Source organism: Nicrophorus vespilloides, unplaced genomic scaffold (genome assembly GCF_001412225.1).
Source record: "Nicrophorus vespilloides isolate i.1.1-1 unplaced genomic scaffold, Nicve_v1.0, whole genome shotgun sequence".
NCBI classification, from domain to species: Eukaryota; Metazoa; Arthropoda; class Insecta; order Coleoptera; family Silphidae; genus Nicrophorus; species Nicrophorus vespilloides.
The window spans coordinates 351,972-363,987 of NW_017098910.1; the positions used below are offsets into that span (position 1 = coordinate 351,972).

The 12,016-nt window shown below is 31.4% G+C and overlaps 1 protein-coding gene across 2 annotated transcripts in view; it reads right to left on the minus strand.

Annotated features, from left to right (window-relative positions):
* The window catches only part of LOC108563529 (5'-AMP-activated protein kinase subunit gamma-2-like), a 99,212-nt gene that overhangs the window by 81,377 nt on the left and 5,819 nt on the right, over positions 1 to 12,016 (minus strand). For both annotated transcript variants that reach the window (XM_017922230.1, XM_017922229.1), the window contains exon 2: positions 4,496 to 5,369. In XM_017922230.1, coding sequence (XP_017777719.1) covers positions 4,496 to 5,290 — 795 coding nt within the window. In that variant the 5' untranslated portion in view covers positions 5,291 to 5,369. The remainder of the gene's footprint in view (positions 1 to 4,495; positions 5,370 to 12,016) is intronic.

The following is a 12,016-nucleotide window of genomic DNA, read 5'->3' on the forward strand; positions in this document are numbered from 1 at the left end:
TGAGCGTATTTCGTATATTTTTTCCGGCCAATTACACTCTAATAAATCATCATTTTATAATTAATAATTACGCAATCGCTCGGGCTATTACGTCAAGTGCGAACATCATAACCACAAATAATCGTGTAAATATTGAGTGTTTTTGTGCGACTTCACTGTTTTCGAGCACCGTTCATTATTATAACAATAATTTAATTAAATTATGCCATTAAAACCCAAATTTATTATATAACATTATATAAATATTAACATTATTATCGTTGATTTAAATTTGATTTGGTTATTGAAAATTATCATACAAATAATAAATATATACATAAATTGTAACATTATAACATTTTAGTTGGATAATGATAACTATTATATAAAAAAAACTTATTTTTTATAATTTGATTAAATGTTTATTGAATTAAAATTTATTCAATAAACATTCAATATTTGTATGAAACAAACTTTACCCAGAAAACTTTCTTCAAGTAACCAAGCAAGATTAATAAATAAAACTTTGTTATTTGAATAACGTTCATAAAATTTATATAATATTTACGAAACTAGTCTGGTACAAACATAATTAAGTAGCACCGACAGGTTGCTATGTTGTTAAGTCCTTAACAATAGATACCGATAAGATATATATATTATCCAACAGCTAATTTTATTCGACAACAATGCGTTACGTAATTGCAAAATTATGTTCGTATCGAATTACTGTCGTAGTTCGCATTAGTATTCACAGAATTTAATAATACAATTAAATGTACAGCACAGAACACGGTACAAAACTGCCTTTAAGATTTTTGAAACTTTCATTAATATTGGATAAGTTAAGTGATTATAATTCAAAATAAATTAGTAAAAATAAGAATAGATTGTAAATGAAAACGGTCAATAAAAATGAGTTCATCCTTATTAATTATTAAAAGGTATAATTCAAATAATCATTTGTTAGAAAACTAGCAGCTGCTCTAAATTACGCCATTATACAATCTTTTGGAATATGTATATGAGAAAAAAACGTATGAACAGAGTGCGTGACCGTTCACGAAAGTGCTCTATCGCGCTTACGTCACATCCGGAAACAGGAAGAGCGCCAAATGTGCCAAATTTAATTGGCACTGTTGGCGAAACGCTGCTTTCCTCGCTGGGTGCGCCAAATTGAACAAAATTTCATTTCGAGCACATTGCAATTAACGTGCTACGAAACGTTCACTTCGTTCAATCGTCATGATGAATACGAACGCTACCAAACCAAAAAAACAAAGAATAATTTGCATTTCGCATTGTTCCTCGCATTTAACGAACGAAACAAAGTATTTAGTCATTAATTAACCTTGAGATTACGCGTATTTGATTAAGATAGCAGAAGCTCAAGGACGTGGCTCGCTCGATAATCGTGAAATGTAATAACAGCTTTGTCGTTTTGCGCAAAAATTTGTTAAAAAAAACTTTAATGTCTTCTCACGATTATCGAAGTTATCCTCTCGAGACGCTTCTAACTTCTTCAACCGCCCGCCCACCACTCATCATCTATTGATTGTTTTCTCGAGCGGTATTATTTCGGTACTCGGGTAATAATAACAACAAGATTTCCAGTTTCGGAATGCATTATGGATCATCCTCCGGGCAAACTCAAATTTATGCAATTCATTACCGAATCATCATAATAATAGTGCTCTCCAGAGAAGCTCTCTCATTAATTCAGGCCGTACTACTCTACAGACATCAATAAATCATTGAATGCAAATAGATTTGTATCTTCTTTTTGCTTTATGAGCTTCCACTTACATCTGATTTATGCTTTGTTTTCAATCCTTCATTCATTGTCTACTTGCAATTGACTCCCAAAATATAGAAATGTTAAATTTAGGATCGAAAAACATCAAAACAAAAAGTAGCCTTTAAAGGTTTTATTTTTAACATTAAGCATACGTATTTTACTGTTATTTTTGTTTCGTTACCACCATTAAAACGTTTATTAACTGCTAAAGTGCTGTTTAAAGATAATTATATTGCACTTTTTGCAGTAAAATGCAGCAAACCAGCGTTCATCACTTCTTTATTTTATGATTATTATCCTTGATTAAGTATACGAGTTGTTAAACGAAACTAGTTTATACGAATCCTCATCTATATAATAGTAAAGATAATAGTTTTATACACGATATTAATGTTCTGGTCAGTGTTTTATTACTCATTCATTTATTTATATTATTCTTCAGCAGTCAGCATGAAAAATAGTTTTAACTATTTATGTTAATTTCTTCAAGCAAAATACACAATAAATTATTTTACAATATTTAATAATTAGAATGAAAAAGGTTTATAATTATTTATCAATTATTAAAAGTTTTAATTCAGAGGTCAATAGCCCTTATAGCCCAATAAATTTTATTTATTATTATTATTTAATTCATTATATAATTTTCAAAATATATAAAATATATTTTAGAATAATAAGAAAATACGATTTATTTATAGATTCTTAAAATAGTTTCTTTTCGCGATTTGCCTTTAACACGGTCGACGGAAAACGTCTACAAATATAAATACGCACATATTTATATCGAACCAAATTAATAACGTTCTTTTCATATTATTCGTTTCTTCGTTCAACATAACAATTGCAATACAAAATCAAAATAATAAATATACCAATTAAAGTCATATTATACATTGTAACAAAAACAGAAACGTTTCTTTAAAGAAAGTGTTTTAGAATGCAAATGATGATCCCCAAAAAAAACTATGAGTATACATTTGTATGGAGGCTAGTGATATTTTTGCCTGAAGAAGTAACACAATTTGCATAATCAATTTTGGGTCTAATTGTTATGCAAAGACTGGCATCGTCGTGCAAGTTGCTCGAAGGAAGTTCTAAATTCCAACTGTTACAAATATTCCTGAAACAACATGAAAACTGTGCGAGAACTGATGTAATGGTTTCGTGATTATACCAAATAGCAAAAGGACAAAACCGGCAAAACTTTCAAAGTAATTTCGCTTTTGTCGATTGGAATGATTAAAGTAAATTACAGCCCACGTTCCCATGCATTTCCACATCCATCAATCACACGTTTTTATTGGAATAGTATACGTACATTAGGAGGCATGATTGTAATCAACGGTGATCAACACGGAAGCACAGTGGAAAAAAATAATGGGATTACAGGCAATCAATGCGATAGATAATTAATGGGACTACAATTTGAATACAAACAAAATTGGTACTAATTACGGAAGTGATAGGTGGCAGTTTAATTTTAATCGTAAATCATTTGAACGTAAACCAAAACCGAGGATAATGCACCTCCGAATCGTACATAATGGAAATATCAAGATATTCGAAATTCATTCATTCGTTCTGTAACAAAAATAACAAGTGTCCAATGTGATGGAACGTCAATAACGAGACCCCTGTGCAGAATGTGATTTCGCATTGTGACGAATTGGGTCAGTTGCTTTTTGAGCTGCCGAAGAAGTGGAACGTGAAATTTTCCATTCGTAACAACAACATGTTTTCACTTGGGCGGCTCTCGCACTGAGTTGCTGCTGAATTATCGCGTAAAGGATAAGTTTATTTGCTGTTCACTCTTCATGAGCAAGCGTGTTTAATTGCGGATTAGGGATCTCGCTGTTGCGGATTACCGGAAACCAAGTGCCCATGCCGCAACCTGTATACCATGAACAAGCATACACTGATGTGTGATCAATAGCTTTTGGCCATAGCATGACTCACTGTCATTCCGGTGTTGTTTCACGTTTGTGCTCTATTTCGTAATTCCTAGGGACGACAATCGATCGAGGGCGCTTTCAAAATGATTGTAACTTGTAGATTAACACTTAATTCGGATAGTAACGGGGATAGCAGCAACGAAGATATTACTTTCGAACTTCAAACTCTAATGATAATCAACATATTGGATGAAGTTTAAGTCCCATATGCTTTAACTACTTAATCATAAATTACCATTATCATAATTACATTCCAAATATGTTACTTTTCTAAAATATCATAATTAAATTAGAAACAAGGTTTATGAATAGGCAATTATTAAGAAGAAGGCGAGAGCATTTGGTTTGAAGGTAACCTAAGAAGGTTTTTAGATTCAAGAAATAATAGAACAATGAGCATTGTTGATATTTAAAATATTGCTTATACCTTCCTTAAATACCATAATTAATAATAAAACGAGGATTATCAATATGTAAATATTCAACAGAAGATGAGAGCCGTTAGTGTGTAAGTAACAATGTTATTTAGATTAAAAATATATAGTTTTTGAATTAATACATTTGTGCTTTTTTTCATTACGTAGAACAAAGTAACGAAGTAATTACGTTTCTTATTTAGATCAAGTTGAAAGGTTTATGATATTAGATATGTAGAGCAATGTACTTTTTGGAGGTTACGATAATGAATGTCAATGTCAAATAGGGATGTGTGAAATCTTCGTTCTGCTAGAGGGTTTTTTTTAAGATTCAGATGATGACTTACTCGTTTGATATCAGCAGCGTTTCGCCGAACCCAGACGTCCTCGTTGCTGCCGAAGTCAAGAGTAGACGCGCTGCTCGTCTGGCTCTTCATCTCGATCAAAGAGGAATCGAAGAACCTGCTATCGTAGTGAGGACTCGGCAGCGGCGACGTCTTGTTGAAGATGGAATAGATTGAAGGCTTCCTGGGATCGGTGGTAGGAAAGTGAACAGTATTGGACTGGTAGTACTTCCTCCTGGAGAACATGCTGGCCACGTCCGCGGACTTCTTCACCTTCTCCGGTTCCTTCGCGGGAGGTTTCGGTTTATCCTCTGACGTGGTCTTCGTGCGCATCACTACAAACTTATGCGTCGGCCCGCTGACAGTGTCAATCACGGACGACTTGGATCCGCTCGAGGACGACTCGGATAAGCTCTTATCACTGCCTGAGATCGTGGCCAGCTCCGATGCTGCATGATCCTTATCCTTCTTCTCCTCATCTTCGTCCTCCTCGCGACACTGCGAGAGGCGTCTACAGGTTATCACATTTCTTGAAGGCAACGTGTGTTTCTGGAAGTAATGTTGCAGGAAGCTACTGCCGTTCGCTTCCAGATTCTCCTTCCCATTAGTCTGCAGTACTTCCTTTAAGGCATTCAGTGAGTTTATTGTGTTGTGGTTTATGGTGGACACCAAGTCCGGCTCTATATCGCTGTCATCCGAAGATATCTCGGATGATCCAGCGGTGTTGTTCTGGTTCTTCTTGTTGTCCGCCGTCCTCGGCACATCCAGGTTCCTCTGCAGCGAAACGTTCGAATCCATTTTTCTCTCTTCTTCTTTCTCTAATGTTTGCTTCTCCGATTCGGTTTTCTGTTCGCTTTCGATTTTGTTCAGAACTCAGCTAAAACTTCGTAAAATTAATGTCGAGTAATGTTTTTGTTGTTGTATGCACATGATATAGATTACGTCCGAGTGGGATAATAATGCAATCGTTCGGGATTTTCTCTGATTCGTTCCGAAATCACCGAGCGCTAGTAGTAGTAAGTCCGCATATGTAAAACATTAATTGGCCGAGCAAAACAATTAACTGAAGCCAGCCGTGGTACCATTCGATGTATTTTCCATTGGCAAACGCATAAATTAATCCAATATTCTATGCAATGCGCCAGAATTGCTAAATATAAACGCACAGCATTAATAATGCATGGCCGTTGTTCTGTTCATTCGATCGTTTCAATGAAGACGAAGAAGGAGAAGAGCGAGCAGAAATAGAGGAGCAGGAAGATAATTTGAACAAAATACAAATTGTCGAAATCACCTGTAAGTTTCCCCTTTTACATTCTTCAAGTTTCTTTGTTGCTGCGATGCTTATTAATTTTTATTTATGCATTATTCATAACATTCCCAATTCAATTTGAATGTTTGCTATTTGTTTCCATTCTGTTTGCTATATCTTTATTTATATTCGCATTAGCAAAACAACATTTTCGCTTCATTACATGAGCATCCTTCTTCAGCAACCAACAGCACATAAAATATAAATGAAAATTCTTCCTTTTGCTCCCATTCGTCCAAGCTCATAATATTTACATTTTGAAATATAAGTAATGTTTAGTAATCCAACGCTTATAGTGTCATTAATATTATATGATGCAATTGATACTTAGTGTAAAAACCAACTTTGATTAAAGTAATGCAAATAAATCATAATTTTCAAAATATCATTTTCTAGTGTTAGGATGTTATGAAATTTACAAAAAGAAGAAACATTTCATAGCTGAAGAATAATATCACATCCAGACGAACTGACCCAATTAAATTTATTTTAAACCAGCGCAGAATTTCGTAAAGTTCAATCCAAATATATGGTGATGAAAAGTTTACTGAAACGCAATGAAAAGTTCAGAGTCGAACGCAATATCGGATGTATAAAAAGAATGGCAATAACGTCGAATACTAGCAGAATTTGACCCAATTTAAGAAACAAATATAAATAATAAATGCACTTTCAATTAAACTAAGTTTATATATTTGGTAATTCGCTTTAAAGTCACTTTTCTTTCATTTTGAATGCAATGATTTATATAGAACAAAGTAATAAACTTGAATTTTAATGATAATGAAATTATAAAGTAAATTTTATTATTATTCAAATTCCAATTAATTAAATTTTCTTGGAGATTTTAATACAAAAGTTTTATACAATTGTGAATTATTAACTCAACTAATTATTTTTATTAAATTTCAATAAATCGTCTTGTTATAGTGAGTAATTTGGTGTGAAACAAATAATTATTGATAAGTTGATTTCAATTAATCGTTTATTTATTGTGGTGTAGTGTGTAAATTCTTGAGAAACAAATACGTTGCAAAATAATTCGTTGCTAAATGTTTCTTGTAGATTTCACTGCAAAAATGTTGCGTGCAAAATTAGATGGTTCATTGTCTCGTTAGATTACGTAAACTGGAGATATTTGCGGTAAACACAATGCATGTACAACAACATCAAAAAAAAATGGTAATTGCAAATCCAATTATTGTTGCAAACTTTTTTCATGCGCTAGACTGCGTTGTGTAGCAAATGAACTTCGTTTTTCCTTTCACAATGCGATCGTTCTCTCGTTGCACCTGCGAATTAGTGAACTCCAAAGGTCGACCGAATATAGATCCCAGAGAGAGTTCCGGTTACGTGCGTGCACTTCGATCAGAATGCGGCATTACGTAAAACGCATCGAACGGCATTTCTAGCGTCGCCAGATTCTGTCATCTATACGTGTTTATTATGTGTTTTCTGTAGCAAATTTACATCGGACAGTCACGATGGATTCGTTGACAAATGGTGATTGTAAAAATAAACTATGGCCTAAACTAAATAACTCTCCAGACCAGATGCTGCTTCGAAAATAAACATTGGGAAGTACTCGACATGTCGACAAACAGAGACACACTAACTACCCGAAGCAATCATAGGCGACTCTGCATATGAAAAATAAAATAAAAGAAGGGGTTTCACGGTTCACCTTGGGGAAATATTCAACAGAGTTGAGGATGTTTTCTGTTGCAAGTGCAAAGCTGCACAAATTGATTTTCAAAATAATGTAAATGTGAATTGTTGATCTTGTCCTGTTTGCTCTTCCACGCGCATTTTCCACGCTCCTTCTCTAATTGATGTAAATCCAATAAAAATGGAACGTTTGCAGATGGATAACCAAACCCAACAAACCGAACGAATCAATAGTCGTAATCACAAATCTTCAGACAAAAATATTCAACCGTATCCTTGACTCCAATATTTTCTAACATAAATTATTTTAACACATTCAATACTAGCAAACACTTATTTCATTAACTAATTGTTAGATTACATAACACTTTACCATCTTTAATATATACACAAAAACTACACTTCGTTCAAAGATTCTTAATTATTGAAAATAAATCATACTTTGTGCAAGGACAAAAAATAAAGCATTGATTCTTGTCTATTTAGTCAAAAATAAACATTGAAATCATTCTAAACAAAATCTGTAATTTAAAAACTCGTAAGTTAATGTTTCATTTAGTAGTAAATTACATTGCCACAATTCAGCAAAATGAAAAAAGTTTTTGTACTTTCAAGACTTATATCGAACCCAATTATAGAGAAATGTACGTATTCTGTACATTCCAAATTTATATATCAAATCAATTGAGAACAAATTTCGAGTAATTTTGTAATTTGTTTAATACCATATATCAACAAAAACGAAAAATTTCTTGTACTATTTCACACTTTTCTAATCGAAGTAGTTATAAAGAAAACAAAAGACATTCGCAGATATCAAGTTTATACATTTAAAACACAAAATTATTTATCAACTTTATACTTTTAAAAGAATATTTCTATTTCGGTAACTTAATATTTTTGTGTGTAACTACACTTTGGTCAGAGCTCAATGAGCCTTGAAACAATGTGTAACTAACTACAAAAAAATATGAATTTCTTGAGGCGGGGCGCAACTTAGATATTTGTATTAAAATATTTAATTTGGTTATAAACTATATATAAGAAAAGAAAAATTAATTTCCATCAAATTTTAAATTATTACTTCTTCTTTGTCTTATGTTTCTGAACTCAAAATTTACTGTGGACCTGAAAACATCCATTTTTTATATTTAAAAAGAAAAAACAACTTAGATAGGCAAACCCTGATTTATATGATAATATATAAGATTTCGTTACAACAAACATTACAAAATATAATCTACATCACATATTAGTAATTTCGTCAATAATTTTCAATGCAGAAGTATTAATTATTATTAATCCAGTAGATTGACAGTACATTTGTTGTAATTGTAATAACCGAGATAGCAATGTATCAAGGATTTAATGTAACAAATCTGTTTTAAAAGTTATATACTGCATAATTGTTCATAGATTATTATAAAATATTTATTGCCGTATTGTGTACTTATCAAAGCCGCTCTTTGCGATGTTAATTCTGTATTTATCATTATTTTTGTTTTGTATTATACCAATAAAGCAAGTTTGTTTTCATTCGATTAAATTCAAAACTGTTTAAAATTTAAATTTATAATAATAATGTAAATTCTGTAAACATAACTTGCATCTGCTTAAATTAGTTGTTACATAAGTTTACAAAAGAAATGCTAAACACTATTTTTTTAGTCTGAATAATACTTTTAATCTACATGAAATCAGTATTACATCTTCAAACATTCTAGCATTTTGACTCATGATCTCTTATCATTCACATATTAATTACTTTCAAGCGAATTTAGCCGTATCTCACCAGAAATTGAACGATAACGATTCGGCAAACACAAACACTTCGCATTCGCACATTTCACACCAATCATTTTATATAACACCGTAAAAATAAACTATAGAAAACGCACTTATCGTCATTAATTATTATTAAGATCGTTAATTCACGATTAACAACCAATTAAAGCTATAAATATAAAATAATAATCGAATTTTGATGGCATTGCAAAAATTAAAAAAAAGTTAATAAAAAATCGATTAGATTACGTGTTTGTTCCGCCGTATCATTAATTAACTAATGTAATTTAAATTGTAATCAAGCTTTTCTGGTGAAACGATTTTTTTTTCTTTTCTTTATAAATTCTTCAATTTCATTTCGTTCGGATTGACGAAACCGCAATTTATAATAACAATTTATTTGCGATCGGCTCATTTGTACACGTGTCTGGTGTTATCCGTCGTAATTTCGCGAGACTTCTAAATACCATAAAGATAATGCATTCTCTTTCAACGAGACTCGTGCAATTTTAAACGTCCAATTATACAAAACAATTTATTGCGCTGCTCGAAATGCAAATTTAACTAGTTTTTCTTTCGAACTCACTGAATCACTCTCATAGTTGCTAAACACAAATCTAATCCAATCACGTTCCAGTTTACACAATCATATATTTTTAATTTGTTTTCGACACATCTCCATTTTATTGCTGATTATTATAATTAAGAACTTTTTAAAATTTACAAATCTCCCACAAATATAAATGAGATGTACGAATCGTCAGGTTTCTCGTACAGTTTAAATAAATTTCACTTCATAATTTAATCCATAATATCAATAACTCAAATAAAATTGTATGCATTTTTTTTATATAATTATACAAAATACCAACTTTTCTCAAGTCGCTTAATTATATCACATTCAAATTTTTCTAATATATTATTAAAAAGAGCTAAATGTACGGTCGTTTTTCATTTCAGGGTTCATAAAATATGAAAGCTATCACCTTTTGCCCTTTTACCCGTAGGATTATTACGTTGTATTTTTTTTATACACGCTACATACTTTTTTTTATACATTATACGTATAAAACAAGTACATTAAGACAATCATTATTAAAATATACGAAATGTCCATTTAATGCCAACGTATATTTTTTTCAAGCACAATAATTTGCATATTTTAGAATTCATTATAAATTATAAGTAGATTAAATTAGTCATTAAACACATTCACACAATTGAAACAGCTGTTGTAATGCAGCTAGTTTTTAATAATAAAAAAAAAACATTTTACTGTAATTGTTTTTTGAAAAGTTTCAATTAATGTTTAAACTTGAATCAAGTTACAAGCGGTTTCTTTATTTGCTTCAAAATCTGCGAATGCTGTAAGTGTGCTAATAAAATTAGGTTACTTTTCGCATGAGCAATCTAAATTTTGAAATTCATAGAACAAAGTCCATTGTTTAATAATATTTTTATAAATAAAACACATAAAAAAACAGAATTTACAAATCATTACCATATCGGTAATAATTTACAACTAAATCAAATAAAATGCATTTGTAAACAAAACTGATATTAAACGGTTCACGTATCAAGTATATAAATTATTATTAGATGAATTTAAATGGTATTTATGTTGTGAAGGTTGTAAACTGCTGAAAGAAATAACGATTTTACAAAATCCACGAGTGTAAAGATAGGGAAATTGTGAACGTTTGAAAGGAAGGAACGATAAGGAAGAGATGGCGTGGCGTACCCGAACGAGTGGGAGACAAAAACATGTAAGTAGTAAAGGAAACGATATTTCAGTGGGTGTATTTCAAAATCGTTATATAATATATATGAAATGAAGTCTGCAAATTTAATTTGAAATATACATTTAGTCATATGAAGATACTACTATTATTCCTCTTCACAGTCATCTCTATTGTAGATTTCTCCAGTCATGTTTTTCTCTAATATTTCAGAAAATTACTAATTATATTGTACACTTTTTAACTATTTAATAAATTTAATTTAATTTATTAAGTTTCAACATCATCAGTATCTATATAAATGATTAGAAGAATGATTGCAACTGCAAAGGTTTTCGTTGTATACTTTTTATAAACTTCCACGAATGGGTCTAATTATGTCTGTTACAGGTTGAAATGAACAACAAAAAAATATATAGTCCGAAGTTGCCGTCTATCTATAGAATTCTCGGTAGTTTGCCAAATTATATATACATTTATCTTTCGTTGTTGCTTTTGTTCTGCAGGATGACACACCCTCCCTGACATGGGTTGTCAGGTTAAGTTGATTGTTATTTACTTATTGACATTCGCCAGCCAGTTTCTTTTTTTCTTTGTCTGTTTTCCTCATTCATTTGTGATACTTATTTTTATCCTAACCTTATTAAACCTCAATCAAATAAATGGCTAGTTTCCATTCCTATCCCATCTAATTACTCCATACTAATTGAAATTAATAATAATAGGGCCATCGTTCATCACAGATGGACAGTGAAATGAATGAGGTTCATTCAGCATATGGACCTTCAGCAAAGTCGATTAACAGTGTTAAGGATAGTAGCAGATTCACAGTGAAAGGAAATAGCGGAATTGTTGAGCATCAATATACTACTTAACTTTAGTAGTATATTGGCAAAGCGACAGCCAACCTACAAATTAAAAATCATCATAATGGTAACTATCCATCGCGATCTTAAATTTACTCAATGTTCACATTGATGAACAGATTGTCAATAAAATTACATAACATAAAAAAAATAG